Source organism: Sphaeramia orbicularis, unplaced genomic scaffold (assembly GCF_902148855.1).
Source record: "Sphaeramia orbicularis unplaced genomic scaffold, fSphaOr1.1, whole genome shotgun sequence".
In the NCBI taxonomy this organism is placed as follows: Eukaryota; Metazoa; Chordata; class Actinopteri; order Kurtiformes; family Apogonidae; genus Sphaeramia; species Sphaeramia orbicularis.
Window position 1 is genome coordinate 134,660 of NW_021941615.1, and position 20,511 is coordinate 155,170.

Below are 20,511 nucleotides of genomic sequence, written 5' to 3' on the forward strand. Positions count from 1 at the left end.
CACAGACAGTTTGTGGATGTAAACTAGGGATGCAAGTTATTGATGAATCCATGAACCATTAGTTGGCTGACCTTATCGATCGATTAACGATTAATTGATAAGCAGCGACTTTCCTGAGAACCTGAATTTCTCTTTCAGTAGGGTCCATAAGAATAAAAGATAAATACTGTTCCTATACTTGATGAAAAAAATACATGTCCTATTCCTTAAAGTTTGATTTATTGATCCATTGGATCCAGAACAGACAATGACATTTATGGAGTAGAACGAAAGAAATTCAACAGAGAAATAAAAGAAAATAAAGGGATCTGAAGAGGAGCAGGTTAGAACAAACGAGTACTTCTGAGTTTGAAACAGTGACACGATGGAGGCAGATGTCAGCAGAGGAGGCTGATGTGAGGGTCGGAGTGGGGACACCCGTTATTAAAACACCACAAACGGACAGAAGACGTCCAAACCATCTGCCGAAGCGGAGGTCTGCGCGCTCTGGGTGTTTGTCTGCTTTCTAGTTTTACAGTTCATTTTTGGTCTGAATTCAACAGTTGTTCGTTTGTGTCTGATTTGTTTAAATTCTGAGTCATCCACTAAATCCATCCCATAATAAACTGTGAAATTCCAACACTAACACCCTTTTACCAAGTGAGTACAAATACACACTGACACATTTAACATTTGAACCAAAAATAATAATAATATGAACCAGCGCTGGTGTAAACAGATGACAGGAGGAAGACATTTTAAAATCCAGGTTTTATGTTTTTTCATCAAAAATAAAATTTGTTTACAAAGTTACAACATGACGTTTAAAGGGTTAAGAATATGACAGTTACTGAGTATTTAGTATGTTTGTTTTTCTCTAGTTGATGAAATACAAAATAATAAAAAGTTGAATCTTTTTGCCGTTACTGCTGCGTCTGTGGGCGGAGACCGAAGGGTTAAACTACACACACCTGTTCTCACATACAGGATCCAAAGTGGACCTGAAAACAGCCCGAATCCTCCTAAAACGAACACGTCCTCCATCAAAGCCTGAAGCAGTCGACGCACCAGGACAGACCCCTGAGGTTCACCTGAGACTCCGCCTACCAGAGCTCACAGTGACACTGAGGCGGAGCCGCCGCCGAGCGAACACGAACAGGGGTGTTAGAAAACAGCGGTTCTGCAATATAGCACGATATTCCATTTCACGATACTGTATCGATATTAAAAAGTACTGAACCGATATTTTTAGGTACTTGTTCAAATGCAGATATTGTGGAGGTTCATTTTTGTTTTTCTTTTTTGTTTCCATCTTATTTCTTATTATTTAACACTTTGCAGGTTCTTGCTGACACACAGCCCTAAACACAACTAGGGCTGTGCATCAGCAACAATCTGGAAATACGAAACAAATCCCAAAACTAGGATCACGACACGATATATCACAATATATCATGATACTGTTAAAAACGCAATTTTTGTTAATTTCTTTTTTTTTAATGAATATTTCCTAGAAGAATTGAATTACACCAGAAATCTGCACAAATACTAAACACATTTTTATTTAATCAGAACAGAATCTAATGTTATATCACTACATGTTTCTCTATAAAAAACTCAAAACAGGATTTGGATAAAAATACAGTTTTAACATTAATTTAATGAATTACTTTTTTAGTTTACAGACAGAGGAAAATACCAATATGAACATATAAATAAAAGGACTCACAGGATTCCCCAAAAATATAAAGAAAACACAAAAAATGAACCTTCACCATATCTGCATTTGAATAAATACCTGAAAATATCCATACGGTATCGTGATATGAAATATCACGATATATTGCGAAACCACTATTTTCTTACAGCCCTAAACCTGAACCACATGACCACGTGACATCATCAACCAGAGCAGTGAAGGGGTTAAACATGGACGCCACAGGGGAGGGTCTTACCGTCAGCGCCGTCTTCACGTCTCCGTCAGCCGTCATTCATCCTCATACGATCAGAGTTAAACGTTCATCCGACTGTCAGACATGTTTTAAAAAATACAAAAATAATCCACAGTCTGCTGGTATTTCCCATCATTCCCAGTCCGCTGGTATTTCCCATCATCCCTTGCGTGCGACGGTCGGATCAGAACCCCATCCGTGCTTTCTTCTTCTTTGGTTGGATGGCCAGCGCCAGCCGCCGCAGTGCACTATGGGTTTGGGGCTGGGACCAGGGGGCGGAGTCCTGGGACGGCCCCGCCCTCAGAGTGGGACGGACTGGCTGGGACAGCGACACCATGGGCGGGGTCAGCGATGCCAGGGGTGGAGTCAGTACCTCCGGGAACAAACTGTCGACTTGTGTCGACAACTCCTGACAAACATGAAAAAAAAAAAAAAACAAATAACAGGAAAAATATCCTTTATTAAACAGAAGTGGGTTTTTCAGAAGGTTTCCTTCCATGTTTTCAACTGATCAGTTTAACTGAACAGATAATGAACAGCATCGTGATAAAAAACTAATATTAGAACAGAACAAGATTTAATTATGTTTTTTACAATGAAAGTGTCAGAAAATGTTTTTATTTTTTGCACCTTTTTCAGAAAAAACTGAACTTTCAAGAGGAGAAGATTTACACATACAACTATCAAACAACTATACAAACCACAAAATACAGAGAAAAACTGAACTTGGGAAAAGTAAACTGAAATTGACTAAAATAATGAAAAAATGAAAAAAACTGAACAAAAATTGGGTAAAATCAGGAAAAAATGAAAAAAACTGAACAAAAATTGAGTAAAATCAGGAAAAAATGCACAGAACTGAACAAAAATTGAGTAAAAAAGGGAAGAAAAATGTAAAAAAACTGAGCAAAAATTGAGTAAAATCAGGAAAAAATGAACAAAACTGAAAAAAAGTGAGTAAAAAAGGAAGAAAGATGTAAAAAACTAAGCAAAAACTGAGTGAAATAATGAAAAAATTTTCAAAACTGAACAAAAACTGAGTAACATAATGAAAATATGAACAAAACTGAACAAAAATTGAGTAAAAAGGGAAAAAAAAATTTCAAAACTGAGCAAAAATTTAGTAAAATAATGAAAAAATGAGCAAAACTGGAAAAAAGAACAAGCAGAGAAAAACTGTGGAAAAAGAAAAAAACCAAAACCAAACAGACAGGTAAACTCAACACAAACCCGTCCAGTCACACCAGTAGAACATCCCAGAACGGCTCTATCACTATTATATATTATTATTGACAGGAATTCAGCAGTAAACCTCATTCAAACACATTCAAACGCTGCTAACAGTCATATGAGTCTTCCCTGTCTCTCTCACTGACTGCACTCTGCTGCTCTCAGCTCTGTCCTAAATAAACCCATTGAACCTGGACTGTTTCTTCCATGTTTCTTTCTTCGTACGTTTATCAGACGTTCTCTCACCTGTTCCCCCGTCAGTGACCTCAGGTAGTCGTCTGGGCGTGGTCTCTTCTGATTGGTCGGCGTGTTGCTCAGACTGGGTGTCAGGGAAGGGGGGCGGGGCCTGCTGGGAGTCATGTGACCCTTCGCTGCACCTCTAGTGCTCGGCGTTGGAGCGTCGGCCCTGATGCCGCTCGGACTCTTCGCCCACGGTATGCTGTCCGGTTCCGCCCCCTCTGTGTCCGGGTCCGCCCCCTCTGTGTCCGGGTCCGCCCCCTCTACATCCGTCTCCACCCCCTGGCTTCGGCCGGACCCCCAGTGGGCGGAGTCGGAGAAGTCGCTGAGCTCTGATTGGTAGCTGATGGAGGAGGTGAAGCTTCCGGACAGCTGCAGGCGGCGCCCCGACGCCCTCCTCGCCTCCTTCTCCCTCCTCCTCTTCCTCTTCAGCGCCGCAACCTTCTCCTCCCGGTTCAGACCCAGAGACTCCTCCCACCACGACCGCCATGCCTCTGGCCCCTCCCATGCAGCGGTGAGGCGTCGGCTCAGCTGGTCCTCCCACAGCTCGCCGCTCACGCCGTCGGGCAGCGGCACCGGCGCCTCCTGGGGGGCGGAGTCCAACATGCTGCGTTCAGACATGGCCGCCTTCAGACGCTGTCTCAGACTCTGCACTTGCTCCGCCCTCTCCTCCATCTGTTTGACTGACAGCTGCAGGATGCCGTTGAAGCAGACGGTGAAGTGCGGCAGGTTTTGGGGGCGGGGCTTCTTCTTCTTGTGATCCAGTAGAAACAGTTTCTGGAGCCAACGCCTCCAGACGAGCAGAGCGCCGTCACTCAGTGTCGCCGCGGACGCAAGACCCGCCCCCTTATCGGCCTGAGCTGAGGTCACATGACCCGGGTCGGGGTTCTCGTTAACGACGACCTGCAGCAGAAACGAACAGAATGAGTCCGATCAGTCTGATCTGGATAAAACGTACAAACCAAGGTTCGAATGGTTTTGGATTTTTCATCCTAGTTCAGTTTGATTTAGTTTGGACTTTTTTTTTCTCTAATTCAGTTCATGTTAATTCATTTTTAGAGCAGGTTTGATAGTTTTTATTAGTTTTATTTTTTTCTAAATGCTTACTTTAGTTTTAGTTTAATTTTAGTTTTGTCGTATCTTTTATCTTCTTCGCCGTCATGTTAGAGTTCACACCAGAAGACGACTGGAAATGAAAAGTGGCGTATGGGGCCGCTAGCTAAAATTGCTAGAACGAAATAAATCGATTTCATATCAATCCAACATTGACAAAGACAAAAACGAAGGGAATTTTATCCATAATTTTTATCCGTTTTAGTTAGTTTTATAAACACACAACACAGTTTCAGTTAGTTATGTTTTTTTCTTTTAATTACAGTTTTTATATATTTCAGTTCATGGAAATGTTTTTTCAGTTCTAGTTTTCATTAGTTTTCGTTAATGATAACCTCGATGTACACGCACAAAAAACTGATCTGAAAACATAAACATACGCTTCAGCCTTCGACAGGAAAACAGACGAAACTGGACGAACAGAAAAACTGTCAAATATCAGGAGTTTTCTTCTAAATAAAACATACGGTTCTAAAGTGTAATGAGCACGAAGGAAACCAGGAGAATCTGACGGAACAAACACTGATGACATCACATCTGTGACATCACAACCAACAAATATGGATTATATCAAAAATATCTATGCTGTTTTCATAATAAATCACTCAGAATTCAAATAATTAAACTAACATTTAAAGAAGTTCGAATCCTGAAAATGATTGAATTTAGTAGTTTTGAGCAGAGCGGAAGCTGTTCAAGAAAAATACATAAATAAATGAATGAATGAATAAATAAATGTGTGTCTAAGTGTATGTGTGAGGATCTTAGTTTCTGTGTGTGAGTGTGTATATTTATCACCATGGTAACCAGGAGGTGCAAAATGCATCATGGGAGACACATGGGAACACATGAAAGAGTCAAAGACACTGGATTTGAAAAATATTATTAAAATTTCATCAGAAAATATCAGAAAAGGATCAAATGTGTGAAAACTATCAAATATAAACATTTTTAACTCTGTTAATTAGATGTTTTCTACCATTTTCACATATTCTGATTCTAGTTGTTATTTTATAGAGATAATGTGGAAAAAAAAATACTTTGTTAAATTGTATTATTTTATATTTATTGGACCGAACACCTGGACCGAACACCTGGACCGAACACCTGGACCGAACACCTGGACTGGACCCTGGACTGAACACCTGGACTGGACCCTGGACTGGACCCTGGACTGAACACCTGGACTGGACCCTGGACTGAACACCTGGACTGGACCCTGGACTGGACCCTGGAGCCCATCAGGGTTCTGGCTGCATCTCGCCTGAACACTCATCTGAACCGTGGTGCCACGCCCCCTCCCTTCACCTGAACACTCACCTGAACCCTGGTGCCACGCCCCCTCCCTTCACCTGAACACTCACCTGAACCCTGGTGCCACGCCCCCTCCCTTCACCTGAACACTCACCTGAACCCTGGTGCCACGCCCCCTCCCTTCACCTGAACACTCACCTGAACCGTGGTGCCACGCCCCCTCCCTTCACCTGAACACTCACCTGAACCGTGGTGCCACGCCCCCTCCCTTCACCTGAACACTCACCTGAACCCTGGTGCCACGCCCCCTCCCTTCACCTGAACACTCACCTGAACCGTGGTGCCACGCCCCCTCCCTTCACCTGAACACTCACCTGAACCTTGGTGCCACGCCCCCTCCCTTCACCTGAACACTCACCTGAACCGTGGTGCCACGCCCCCCTCCCTTCACCTGAACACTCACCTGAACCCTGGTGCCACGCCCCCTCCCTTCACCTGAACACTCACCTGAACCGTGGTGCCACGCCCCCTCCCTTCACCTGAACACTCACCTGAACCTTGGTGCCACGCCCTCTCCCTTCTGGACCAGAACCCTCAGAGTCCGTGGTGGTCCTTGATGGTCGGCGTCTCTCTGGTGTTTCAGGGACAAACCCGAAGACCTGAGTCGGTCCAATCACGTCCTCGTCGCTCACCGTGTCCCACGCCAGCGGCTCTGACGCCAGCAGCTCCGCCTCCTCCTCCGCCGTTCGCCTTGGTGTTTCATCCACATGTGAAGGCGCATCGTTCTGGAGGATCTGGTAGAAAATGTCTCCGGCCTCCGTCAGCTGGAGGACGCACAGATGCTGCTGAGCTCCGCCCCCTTTCCTCTGGATGCCCGTCAGACCTGACGACCAATGAAAACACACCTTATCAAACACGTGGAGTACGGCAGGACATCACATTCTACCCTATTTATAAACTATTCAAACAAAAATGATGTGAATAACCTGAAAAAACTGACATTTCTGAATAAAAATCAGTGTAATTTTCTCAGTCTTCTTCCTCCACTTCTCATTAGTCCATGTGCATTCTGGATCAGATCTCCAAAGACACTAAACACTGAGGAACAGGAAGAAAAGAGTTCAAACTGGACTGAATTTAATACAGACATTTCAGGTTGGACACATTTGTTCAGGTTAGTCACATTTTATTGGTACAGGAGAGTTTGGAAATTATTTTATTTATTAATTATTTTATATAAATTATTTTTTATTTTTTGCACTAAAACAAAGAAATATTTGCAGTTGTCATTATTTACAGACATAATGTCATATTTTTTCCATCAAACCCAGTAGTAAATCTGCAGTCATTCTTCTGTGTGGGTTCTTCTGCTGTTCTTATTGGACTGTAGATCAGATTGGTCTGGATGTGGAACCCACACTAACATGAGTTCCACAGCCTGGACTGTGGAATTTAGACACTTTGGAAATTCATCCCAGGGGTGGGACTGGAACCTTTGAGGGGGACGCATGTTTGACAGCCCTGGTTTAACTGTTCCTAAACGTGTTCAGCTGTGGTGGTCTCATGGTCCACCAGGTTCAGATCCAGGACCTTCTGTTCAGTCCAAGGTTCTAATAGTTTTGGATTTTTCATTCTGCTTTAGTTTTATTTAGTTTGGACTTTTTTTTTCTCTAATTCAGTTCATTTTAATTCATTTTTAGAGCAGGTTTGATAGTTTTTATTAGTTTTCATTTTTTTCTAAATGCTTAGTTTTAGTTTAGTTGTAGTTTAGTTGTAGTTTAGTTGTAGTTCAGTTGTAGTTCAGTTGTAGTTCAGTGGTCTCTTTTCTCTTCTTCTCTGTGCTCCTATTCAAATCAATCCCAGACAGGACTCTGCTGCTTTAGTCTCCATGTTTCCAGGTAGAGTGGGGACCAGAAGACGACTGGAAACCACAAGTGAACACAAGTGACGGAGCAAAAAGTGTCGTATGGAGACAGCACAGAAAACTGAGAGAGACAAAGAAATCGATTTCGTATCAATCTGACATTGACAAAGATGAAAACGAAGGGAATTTGATTCATAATTTTTATAAGTTTTAGTTAGTTTTGTAAACACACAATACAGTTTCAGTTAGTTATGTATTTTTTTTTATTTAATTACACAACCCCTGGCAAAAATTCCGGAATCACCAGTCTCGGAGGATGTTTGTAGAAAAAAAGCAGATCACAGACATGAGACAAAACTAAAGTCATTTCAAATGGAAACTTTCTGGCTTTAAGAAACACTAAAAGAAATCAAGAAAAAAAGATGTGGTCATCAGTAACAGTTACTGTTTTAGACCAAGCAGAAGGAACAAATGATGGAATCATGAAAAAAAAACAACAGAAGAACACTTGAACACAGCACTAGTGCTGTGTTGCACCACCTCTGTCTTTTCCACCAGCTCAGTCTGAGGCATGGACTGTATGAGTGACCAACAGAACTCTTCATCGGTCTGGATCACTCTTTCTCTGACTGCTTTTCCCAGACCAGTTTTGCAGGTTGGATTCTTGTTATGGACCATTTTCTTCAACTTCCACCACAGATTTTCAACTGGATTGAGATCTGGACTATTTGCAGGACATGACATTGACCTGATGTGTCTTTCTTCCAGGAATGTTTTCACAGTTTTTGCTCGATGGCAGATGCGTGATCATCCTGAAAAATGATGTCATCATCCCCAAACGCCCTTTCACCTGATGGGATCAGAAAAGTGTCCAAAATTTTAACGTAAACCTGTGCATTTATTGCAGATGTGATGTCATCCATGTCCCCAGTGCCTTCAGCTGACATGCAGCCTCGGATCAGCCATGACTGTGGACATGTGCAGGTTTTCTTCAGCCACTCGTCTGCATAAATCTCACTGGAGCGACACCGAACACCAGTTCCAGCATCATCACCTGTCCAATGCAGATTCATGATTCATCACTGAATGTGACTTTCATCCACTCATCCACAGTCCACCACTGCTTTTCCTTCGCCCACTGTAACCTGTTTTTTTTCTGTTTGGTGTTAATGATGGCTTTGGTTTCACTTTCCTGTATGTAAATCCCGTTTCCTTTAGGCGGTTTCTTCCAGTTCGGTCACAGATGTTGACTCCAGTTTCCTCCCATTTGTTTTGCTGTTTTCAACACATTGCTTTGACTTTTCTGTCTTGTTGCTCTGATGTCTTCTTTGCTCTACCAGTCTGCTTACCTTTAACACCCTTCCCATGTTGTTGTACTTGGTCCAGATTTTAGACACAGCTGACTGTCAACAACCAACATCTTTTGCAACATTGCTTGATGGTTGACCTTCTTTAAGAAGTTTGATAATCCTCTCCTTTGTTTCAGCTGACATCTGTTTGTGTTGGATCCATGGTTCATGTCAGTCCACTTGGTCCAACAGCTGTCCAAGGTGTGATCAGTCCTGTTGAACTGCAGACGTACCAGCACGTCTAATCTGATGCAGGTGGTAGTTTGGGGAATGGAAATTTACAGGGGGATTCCATCATTTGTTCCTTCTGCTTGCTCTAAAACAGTAACTGTTACTGACGACCACATCTTTTTTTCTTGATTTCTTTTAGTGTTTCTTAAAGCCAGGAAGTTTCCATTTGAAATGACTTTAGTTTTGTCTCATGTCTGTGATCTGCTTTTTTTCCTACAAAATTAAACAACTTAATGAACATCCTCAGTGACCAGTGATTCCATCATTTTTGCCAGAGGTTGTAGTTTTTATGTATTTCAGTTAACGAAAATGTTTTTACAATTCTAGTTTTTGTCATTTCATTGGTTTTCGTTAACGATAATAACCTTGGTGTTCACGTCAGTAGTGCACATGCAGACCTCCTGAAACCTTGGTCCAGAATCTCCAAACAGACCTCGGATCAGCTCAACTGAAGCGTACCTGCAGCGGGCGTGGCCAGTCTTCTGGAGGCGGAGTCACGGCGGTGAGGGATCTGAACCGGCAGCTGCTGTAGACTGTCTGTGGGTCTGAGCAGAACCAGAGGAGGACCAGAACTGGAACAGGCCTCGGACCGACCTCCTGAAAGAACACACACACACACACACACACACAGCAGTCAGAACCCCCTGACCACGCCCCTCCGTCTGGACCCCAGCGCCCTCTGTCCACTCACCTGAGTACTGCAGCAGGGTGACCTCCTGTGAACTCTGGGAACCCAACAGGACCTTAGTATGAGGGGCGGAGGGGGCGGAGCCTGGGAGGATGTGACAGAAGATGGGCGGAGACTGCATCATGTGATCCCACTTCAGCATGGGGACGCAGGGGAAACGCTCGTCCATGATGTAGGCCGAGTGCTGACGGAGACGAGACATAAAAAAAAGAGCATAAAAAAATAAAAATAAAAAAAAGCACCAACAAAATAAACCATGAACTGGACAAAACTGAAGAAAAAAAAGAAGAAAACAGGAAACATAATGAACAAGAACTAAGGAAATAAATAATAAAACAAACAAACAAACAAACAAATAAAATAAACAATATAAAATATGAACAGAAAACAAATAAAATAACTAAATGAAAACAAAATAAAAAACAAATAAAATGAATACACAAATAAAATTAACAGAAATAAAAGGAACAAAAAACAAATAAAATGATAAATAAAATAAATAACAAAAACAAATAAAACCAACAAAAATAAATAAATTGAACAAAAAAGGAATAAAATAAATAAAATGAACAAAAATGAATGAAATAATAAATGACAAAGAAAATTAACAAAAACAAATAATAACATTAACCAAATAACATAACATTGAGAAAATAAGCAACAAACTGAACAAAAATGAAGAGAACAAAATCACTGAATAGTGAAAAAAATGAATGAATGAAAATGAACAAACTAAGACTGTGAACGTTTGGTTTCTGTTCAGTTACTGACATATATGTCTGTAAAAGTCCTTTTTTCTTCAGCCTTCTCTGTCTTTGATAAAATCAGCTGGTGTGGTTGCTAGGCGACGTACCTGCGTGGTGACCAGGTGGTGGAAGGGGTGGACGTCCCTCAGGTATCGGCTCAGGACCAGCCTCTCTCCGCTGCGACACTTGGAGGCCTTACTGATGCGGAACAGGGTGTGACAGGAAGTGGGCTGGACCTGAGGGGGCGGAGCATCCACATTATAAAAGGGAAGTGGACTCTGTGTGTGTGTGTTTCTCAGACATCACTCTAACTCCGTACACAGCTGACTGCTGCGGTTTGTCATATTTATGTATTTTTGCTCACTGAACAGACGAGTGAAAACAGGAACTGGTGAACAACTACTGCCCCCTTCAACTCTCACCCTGATGTCCGATAGCTCCGCCCCCGTCCTGTCGGCGTACACCATCACCCTCGGGTGGGCGGAGAACTCGCACCATCGCCATGGCGACTTGGCGTTGAAGTACAGGTTGGCGTCGTCTGCTCGGACCTTCTGCATCCTGATGAGGACGACAACAAACAGGACAAGAAACACATCAGAGCCGCGTCACCGTGCGTTTCCTGTCGTCATTGTATCCAGGTTTTGGACAACATACAGACGTAAACACTGTCAGTGGGAAAAACGACGCTGTGTTTGAACTTGTTCATTAGCCTTGAACAGGTGTACCTAATAAAGTGGCCAGTGACATAGGTGTACCTAATAAAGTGGCCAGTGACACAGGTGTACCTAATAAAGTGGCCGGTGACACAGGTGTACCTAATAAAGTGGCCGGTGACACAGGTGTACCTAATAAAGTGGCCAGTGAAAGAGGTGATGCAGGCTCATCAAAATGAGGAAGTCAGGATTAATGGCTACAATGAGCACGTTTTGCAGCGCACAGCTTTTCAAAGCGGGGTTTGAAGCATGATACTGGAAGTGTCAGCTCCTGCTCGGTGTTTAACTGGGACCTGTACTGGTCCTCAGCGCTGCAACAGCACAGACGCCAGTCTCACAAAGATAAGATGTTGCAAAAGGTAGAAGCCTGCCCACAGCCCTCTGCCCTCACAGTGGATACTGCCTCTACACTCATCCATCCAGTGTGATGTGAACCTCAGGCTCAGTGTGCAGTCAGACGTGCCTCAGTGAACTGGTCCTCCTCTGCAGAGCTGAAACCAGCTGGAGCTGGTGCACTGAAAGGATGTCTCACCCAGTCATACTGGGAACTGCCTTCAGGGAAGTACTTTTTACAGAATCCCACCAGTGATGAAATAAGCTGCTTCATATATGGAGTCACTGAGGTGGTGTCATAGTCAGTAGTGTCCACAAAGTCCTGCAGGTTCTCCAGTGAATCAGTATTTCCTTCATCAGGTCGCCTGTCCCAGATTACAAGCTTTCAGGTGAAGGAGCTGATGTTGTCTGTGAGCTGAGGGAGGTGTTTCTCTTTCCCCTGAAGCTGTAGATTTAGTTCGTTTAGTTTTCCAAAAATGTCGCTCAGGTAGGCCAGCTTCACCAAGAAGTTCTCATCACTACATTTTTCTGCGACTTCATACTTGTGCTCCTGCTCCAAAAACACTCTTATCTGCTCTGAGCTTCAAACTCAGGACAACCCTGTTCCTCCTGACAGCCGCCTAACTCCACTGTGAAACCGCACAGCTGATGTTCAGCTCCCATCTCCTCACAGACAGTAGAACACTCTTGTTTTCAGTGGTCTGTTCTGTATAAAACTGACTCCACCTACAGTGTCAGTCAGAACCTCAGTGAATGCAGGGACAGGTGCCTGGATGCCAGTTCTTCTGTGTAGAACAGTGTGTCCACTCAGCACTAGGTCAGACCTTCTTTATGAGTGCCTGAAGTCCTTTCCTTGTTCCTGCCGTGGTCTGTGCACCACCACTGCAAACACTCATGCACTTCTCCCACTTCAGCCCATTCTCAGTCAGAAAGCAGTCCAGCATTTTCAATAACTCTTCAGCGGTGGCTCTGTCTCTGACACATTTACAAAAAAGTAGATCCTCACACACAGTTTGTCATGTCAAAACGTGCATAAACAAACAGTCTTTGCTGCTGTCAGTTGCTTCATCGAATTGTAGGGCAAAACGTTTGTCTTTGAGTTTATCTACCAGCTGATCTTAAAGACTGTCACCAGTGTCATTTACAGGTCTGGTGACTGTCGTTGGACAGAGGGATAGTTTTTATTTTTGCAGCAGGGTCAGCCCCCCCCCCCCCCCCCACATTGCACCACATCCCCCCAGGGGGCGTGCCCCACTATTTGAGAAGGACTGGCATAGAACAAATGAAAGGGTTCTATCTGAACTCTGACCTTTTACTTTGTTTTAACTGATTATTATTTGTTTTATTGATTATGTTTTAATTATAATTGTGTGTTTTTAACCTGTTTTCCGTTTTTGTACAACACTGTGAACGGTCCTGTGTATAAACTGGACTATACTAATAACTCTGCCTTGCCTTACTCGTACTCAGATTACTTGATCATGTGGATAATCTCTGAACTCCTTGAATCAGACGCTGATCACAGTTTGAACGTGGACGTGTGTTTGTGTTTTGATGCGGTCTGAGTAACGCTCTGAGTAAACGCTCTCTCACCCTCGTCCGACCGTCCACAGGTCGACCGAGCCGCTCTCCGTCGCCACCAGGACTTCACCTAAAACATGAGGACTGAGACCAGGAGGACCGGGGTCCGGTTAGAACCTGCTGGACTCACGGGTTCCAGGTTCTGATGTGCTGGTTCTGTTCTGACCTGACGCTGACGCCGGTGGCCTCCTGTCCACAGCTGACCGCCTGCAGCAGACGAGGCTCCTCCCACTGGCTGAACCTCCAGACGCCGCACAGGTACTGTGAACGCACCACCACACAAACTGGAAACACACACACACACACAAATGAAGCCACTGAGCGACAAACTGCACCTTCATGAACACGCTCAGACCTGGGAGAACGGAAAAGGATTCAAGTCTGGACTGAACTCAAACTGAGGAGAAATGACGCCTTTACATCGACACACTGACGTTCCCACACGTTCATTCACTGGTGTCTGTACCAGTGAAAACCTGGTTCTACAGGCGGTCCAAGGGGGTCGCTGGTCTTACTTTGGTCCAGTGTAAACCCTGGTTCTACAGGCGGTCCAAGGGGGTCGCTGGTCTTACTTTGGTCCAGTGTAAACCCTGGTTCTACAGGCGGTCCAAGGGGGTCGCTGGTCTTACTTTGGTCCAGTGTAAACCCTGGTTCTACAGGCGGTCCAAGGGGGTCGCTGGTCTTACTTTGGTCCAGTGTAAACCCTGGTTCTACAGGCGGTCCAAGGGGGTCGGTGGTCTTACTTTGGTCCAGGATGCTGCTGGAGCTGATCTGTCGGACTGGGCCTTGGAGCTGAAAGCTGATTGGTTTCCTGGTGGTGATGGACTCAGAGGCTCCTCCTCCTTCTCTGATTGGCTGCATCTCCACCTGCTGGAAGTCTGAGGAACTGCACTAAGGACACACGACTGAAGGAGGAGTTTGAAGGAGGTCCCAAATGACCACTGTACAAAACTGCACCCATATTTACTAAATGTGTTAGAAACAGGAATGTGTAATGTGGGGTTTTACGTTAAATCACAAATGCGACGATTTCTTTATTTATTATCGCGAGATGACATGAGAAGTCACTCCATAAACATGATGATGAACGTAAATATGGTGTTGATTTACAGACATATTCATTGTTATTAAATATTATTCCTCTATCGCCTATAAAATTTTAAAACTGAGTAAAAAAAAAAAAAAAGAGTAAAATAATAACAAAAAGAACAACACTGAACAAAAATTAAGAAAAAAGAAAACAAAACTGAACAAAAATAAAGTAAAATATTAGAAAAAAAAATTACAAAACTGAACAAAAATTGAGTAAAATCATGAAAAAATGAACAAAACTGAACAAAAATTGAGTAAAAAAAATGAACAAAACTGAACAAAAATAAAGTAACATACTGAATAAATGAACAAAACTGAACAAAAATAAAGTAAAATACTGAATAAATGAACAAAACTGAACAAAAATTGAGTAAAATGACATGAGAAGTCATTCCATAAACATGGAGACGAATGTAAACATGGTGTTTATTTACAGATATAGTCATTATTATTCTATATTACCCCTCTATCTCCTACTAAATTCTAAAATGAAGTGGTTTCCTGGTGTGTCCACACGTACACACACACGTTTCTTCTTCTTCTCTTGTTGTAACATTTGTCAACATCCGTTTTTGTTTTTTTTTTTTAAATTCACGTGACTCTAGTTGCAGATAAAGGTCTTTTCATTAGAGTTCTGTGTGCCATACTAATTACACTACGTCCGAAAAACCACCTTTTGCCAACGCAAAAACTTTTAACCGAATAAACAGAGTTTTGTCAAAATTGTCATTTTTTCCATTCGGCAAATTTTTATGCACAAGTTATATTCGCGCAATTTAAGGGTTAATGGAAAAGAGTCTACTTACTGAATACTTGGTATTTTTGTTTATGGATCAAGTTGCTGAAATATAAAAAAAGGTTGAAAACCGTATGAAACAGATTTCCGTTCATATGTCACTGTGTGTATGCCATGCTCTGTGAGCGTCTGTGGGCGGGGCATTAAAGGGTTAATAATCTAGGATCCATTTCCTTCCATTTAACTCTGAACTTCCATCTGGGCTGAAGGATACTTAGGCGGTCCAGACCTGGTCCTCCGGGGTAGACCAGGCATCCGGACTCCTCTGTGACGGGGACGTAGTCCAGAGCGCCCCCCGTGGCTCCGTCGAAGAACAGCCGGCGGTCGCGCTGCTCGCTCAGTTCGTCGTACAGCAGCGATCCCAGCAGGTCCATGGGGACGGAGTGGAGCGAGTCCGACAGCAGCGGGCTCAGCAGGTCCACGGGGACGGTCCGGTACGTCCTCGAACACCTGAGACCAGACGCCAGGGTCAAACAGCGCCACAAACCTTCACAAACGTTTACACCTGAGCGGTCGGCGCCGTCACTTACGTTTGATACGGAAGCAGATCCAAGAACTTATCCAACTGCCACCTGGGGATGGAGGAGGCCTGAGGGGGCGGAGCAAAGACAAGGACACGTTTACGGATGTCACAGTCATGTCAAGGATTAGAGAGAAAGTTCCAACTTCTTTCTCCAGATCTGACCCCAGTTCTCTGACTGGGCATGTGGTTTATGGAACATCACAGCGCCCACTAGAGGTAAAATACCACAAAATACACTTAAATACACAGAAAACATGCAAAAATACCCTAAAATATACTTAAATACACAGAAGACATGCAAAAATACCCTAAAATATACTTAAATACACAGAAGACATGCAAAAATACTCTAAAATGCACTTAAATACTCAATAACATGCAAAAATACTCTGAAATACACGTAAAAACACAGATAAAATGCAAAAATACATGTAAATACATGGAAAACATGCAAAAACACTCAAAAAACACATATAACATGCACAAAAATACCCTAAAATACAATTAAATATGCTAAAATGCACTAAAATTTAAAAACATCACATGCTGTTGACTTCTAATCGTCCTCAGATAAATCTAGTGTCAGATTGTGTTCCAGTTCCTGTTCTATCATTTAGATCAGACTGTCTTTGTGTCAAACTGATCATGTCCATATTTATCCGTGAAAATACTCAGATATTAGAACTGCACAAGGACATGTGACCTGGAAACAGGAGGTCAAAGGTCACCTGTGACCTGGAAACAGGAGGTCAAAGGTCACCTGTGACCTGGAAACAGGAGGTCAAAGGTCACCTGTGGTCCAGACGGACAGAATGACTCCAACCCTCTTCAGCTGAGGGGTCAAAACTATGCAAAGAAAATACTAAAACAAAATTATGAAAAAAACCCCACACCCAAACCTACAGTAAACCCACCACCAGTGCACCTGCTGTTTAATGAAGCTGAATTTAAGAGTTTGAAAAACATTTTTCGTGCCATCCTTGATCCAAAACCAGATCTGCCGTCTGTCCACCTGCACTTTTCTGTCCTTTAAGTGTTTCACTGGTTCATCTGCTCATATTACAGGACACATATATGGACATTTCCAGTCAGTGGTCCGGTTCAGTTCGGTTCGGTCCGCTTTAAAACCTAAACCATGCAGTGCATCGGGTTCATTCAGCGTTCCAGCTTGTGTAACTGGGATATTTCCAGGTCATAAAATTCCAAACCCTTTAGCGCCCACATGTGGGCTGAAGCAGAACTGCAGCCGTCTGTTCAAACTGCACACGTTGGTTCTTCTGTTGTAAAACCTCCTCAGTGTCCACTCCATGTGCAGGAACAGCCTTCACTCACCTGTGTAGAAGCGTCCTGTGGGTAGAAGGAGTCCCCCAGGAGCCCCCCCATGACACCAAACTCATCCTGATAGTGATCCTGGTAGAAGTTCTGCATCTGAAACGGACCAATCAGGAAACAGACAGGAGCCGTTCATCACACCAGTTATTTAATCACAGAAGAAAAGATGGAACGTTCCTGTTAAAACTCACATGTTTGGTGAAGTCCATGGGGTCAGGAGGTTTTAACGGCAAAACGAACGCTGGAAAAAAAAAGGGGGGGTTATTTGGATTTATGCAAAACAGCTGATAAATAGAATGGTTAAACATGGGAACAGAGGAATATTTCAAATGTAAAATACATAATAGCAAAAAAATGAGCGTGATAACATCCACAAAAAACCCCAAAGTTTTAAAGTAAATCCAGCTGTCGAAGGAGAATTAAACACAAACTATGCAAAACTACATGGAGATACACAAAAAAATACTCAGAAATGCACTAACACATACAAAAAATATACAAAAGTACTCAAAAATAGACAAAAACGCACTAAAGATATAGTAAAATAAACACAAAGTATGCAAAACTACATGAAAATACACAAAAAATACACAGAAATGCACTAACATATACAAAAAATATACAAAAGTACTCAAAAATAGACAAAAACACACTAAAAATATAGTAAAATAAACACAAACTATGCAGAACTACATTAAATTACACAAAAAAATACACACAAATGCACTAATATTGTCGACACCGTCAGCGTCCACTACTTCCTGTTTGGCATCTGTTCTGCTGGTGACTTCCTGTCTGAATGTCAGTCATGTGACCCTAACCGACCAATCAGCCTGGACCCAAACCCCTGGACCCAAACCCCTGGTCCCAAACCCCTGGTCCCAAACCCCTGGACCCAAACCCCTGGACCCAGACCGTGGACCCAAACCCCTGGACCCAGACCCCTGGACCCAAACCCCTGGACCCAAACCCCTGGACCCAAACCCCTGGACCCAAAGCCCTGGACCCAAACCCCTGGACCCAAACCCCTGGACCCAAAGCCCTGGACCCAGACCGTGGACCCAAACCCCTGGTCCCAAACCCCTGGACCCAAACCCCTGGACCCAGACCGTGGACCCAAACCCCTGGACCCAGACCCCTGGACCCAAACCCCTGGACCCAAACCCCTGGACCCAAAGCCCTGGACCCAGACCGTGGACCCAAACCCCTGGACCCAAACCCCTGGACCCAAACCCCTGGACCCAAACCCCTGGACCCAAAGCCCTGGACCCAAAGCCCTGGACCCAGACCGTGGACCCAAAGCCCTGGACCCAGACCGTGGACCCAGACCCCTGGACCCAGACCCCTGGACCCAGACCGTGGACCCAAACCCCTGGACCCAAACCCCTGGACCCAAACCCCTGGACCCAGACCCCTGGACCCAGACCGTGGACCCAAACCCCTGGACCCAAACCCCTGGACCCAGACCCCTGGACCCAGACCGTGGACCCAAACCCCTGGACCCAAAGCCCTGGACCCAAAGCCCTGGACCCAGACCGTGGACCCAAACCCCTGGACCCAAACCCCTGGACCCAAACCCCTGGACCCAGACCGTGGACCCAAACCCCTGGACCCAAAGCCCTGGACCCAAAGCCCTGGACCCAGACCGTGGACCCAAAGCCCTGGACCCAGACCGTGGACCCAGACCCCTGGACCCAGACCCCTGGACCCAGACCGTGGACCCAAACCCCTGGACCCAAACCCCTGGACCCAAACCCCTGGACCCAGACCCCTGGACCCAGACCGTGGACCCAAACCCCTGGACCCAAACCCCTGGACCCAAACCCCTGGACCCAGACCCCTGGACCCAGACCGTGGACCCAAACCCCTGGACCCAGACCGTGGACCCACCTGGCTTCGGAGGCAGGAGGGGGAGGGGCAGCGGCTCCTTCTGATGCCACGCCTCTCCGCTCACCTGACGCCTGGGTGTGAAGCTGCAGCCGGACCCAGACCCGGAACCAGAACCAGAACCAGAACCAGAATCCACCTGAAACTACAACCAGGTTTAATGTCAATCAGTAAATATCATGAAGAACCATTAATATGACAGGATTAAAATGAGTTACTGACACACACACACACACACACACACACACACACACAGGGTGTCCAAAAACATGTACTCACACTTTAAATAATTGTACAGTGAGTATTTATTCATATTAATTTCACTTTCCAAATGTTTGCACATTCTAGTATTTGTGTTCATTCCTGTTCAGTGGCTGCTCTCAGACCAGTTCAGTTCTGTTCAGTTCTGCTGCAGGTCTCACAGACTTTGTCTTTCAGGGGTCCACATGGAAACAGTCCAGTCCTGTGAGGTCTGGAGAACGAGGAGGGGTTCAACTAAACCCCTGTGGGTCCAGTCCAGTCCACCTGTGGGTCCAGTCCAGTCCACCTGTGGGTCCGGTCCAGTCCAGTCCACCTGTGGGTCCAGTCCAGTCCACCTGTGGGTCCAGTCCAGTCCACCTGTGGTCCAGTCCAGTCCACCTGTGGGTCCAGTCCTCCAGCCCTCACCCCCCTGGACTGTTTCCATCCTTGTACCTGACAGTCAGTCAGACCTTCTGCCTCTGGTCCTGGTTCAGGTTCAGGTTCTGGTTCAGTTCATCTGAGTCCACAGCTGAACCTGGACCACACTGACACAACCAGACAGGTTGGTTTGTTTATATTTACCTGAGGTCTGGGTTTGTTTGTTTGTTTGTTTGTTTGTTTATTGTTTACCTGAGGTCGGACTTGTTCGTAGCAGCCCCATGCTCCCACACAGGGGGGGTGCTTCTGTCCTCCCGGAGGTCCGCAGTTATAGAAGGAGGGGAACAGCTGCAGAGGGAACAGGTAGTCCATGACTGGTTCCTTCTGTTCCTTCTTTTGTTTCCTTCTGTTAAACTACCGCCTCCTCTGAACCTGCGGACCGGACTGTCTGTGACCGGGCTGCCTGTGACCGGACTGTCTGTGACCGGACTGTCTGTGACCGGACTGTCTGTGCTGCTCAGTCCGCCCTGGAGCCTCCTCCACTCGGACATGTCCGGTCATGTTCTCGCATGTTAGCATTAGCTGTTAGCTTAGCGCCCGTTACCGTCGTCGTTGCTCCTCGTCGTCGTGACAATCTGCGCAGAAGTTCACGAACACCGAGAACGAACCGAAGAAACGACTGAAAAGTGAAATAAAGTCCAACTGTGGCAGAACCGGTCCAAACAGGCAGCGGAGCTCCGGTCAAACACGTGGGAACCGGGACGACGGCGAAGGGGAGAGAGAACCGGAAACACAACAAGAAGACTTCCGGTAGAGCTGCGGCTTTTATTTTGAAATGTAGAAACTTTTTAAAATTAAACTTTATTGAAGAATCATAATAACACAACAACGAAAAAAACACGCGACTGATATGTTTCCGCTTCAATAAAGCAAATAAATAAATAAATAAAGTCCTTCTATATGGAGCCATATGTTTTATATATGACAAAATAA

General features: G+C 44.6%; 1 protein-coding gene across 1 annotated transcript; it reads right to left on the reverse strand.

Annotated features, from left to right (window-relative positions):
• Positions 1 to 761: 761 nt before the first annotated feature.
• Positions 762 to 20,296, reverse strand: LOC115416487 (TATA box-binding protein-associated factor, RNA polymerase I, subunit C-like). Its single transcript, XM_030130263.1, has 16 exons — positions 19,771 to 20,296; positions 18,904 to 19,045; positions 17,205 to 17,254; positions 17,014 to 17,109; positions 15,689 to 15,747; positions 15,373 to 15,608; positions 14,014 to 14,148; positions 13,437 to 13,554; positions 13,283 to 13,354; positions 11,066 to 11,201; positions 10,751 to 10,879; positions 9,901 to 10,081; positions 9,669 to 9,806; positions 6,317 to 6,648; positions 3,408 to 4,301; positions 762 to 2,340 (listed from the first exon to the last, which is right to left on the reverse strand). Exons 1-16 carry the CDS (start codon positions 19,888 to 19,890, stop codon positions 2,116 to 2,118), a joined length of 3,063 nt encoding a protein of 1,020 aa, XP_029986123.1. The 5' UTR covers positions 19,891 to 20,296; the 3' UTR covers positions 762 to 2,115.
• Between the last annotated feature and the right edge of the window lie 215 nt (positions 20,297 to 20,511).

Coding starts and splice junctions, on each gene's coding strand:
- LOC115416487 (XM_030130263.1), bottom strand. CDS start 19,890: ATGGACTACCTGTTCCCTCTGCAGCTGTTCCCCTCCTTCTATAACTGC. Junction 19,046..19,770: donor ACGAACAAGTCCGACCTCAG/GTAAACAATAAA, acceptor ACCTGGTTGTAG/TTTCAGGTGGATTCTGGTTC. Junction 10,880..11,065: donor CGGAGCTATCGGACATCAGG/GTGAGAGTTGAA, acceptor CCGCCCCCTCAG/GTCCAGCCCACTTCCTGTCA.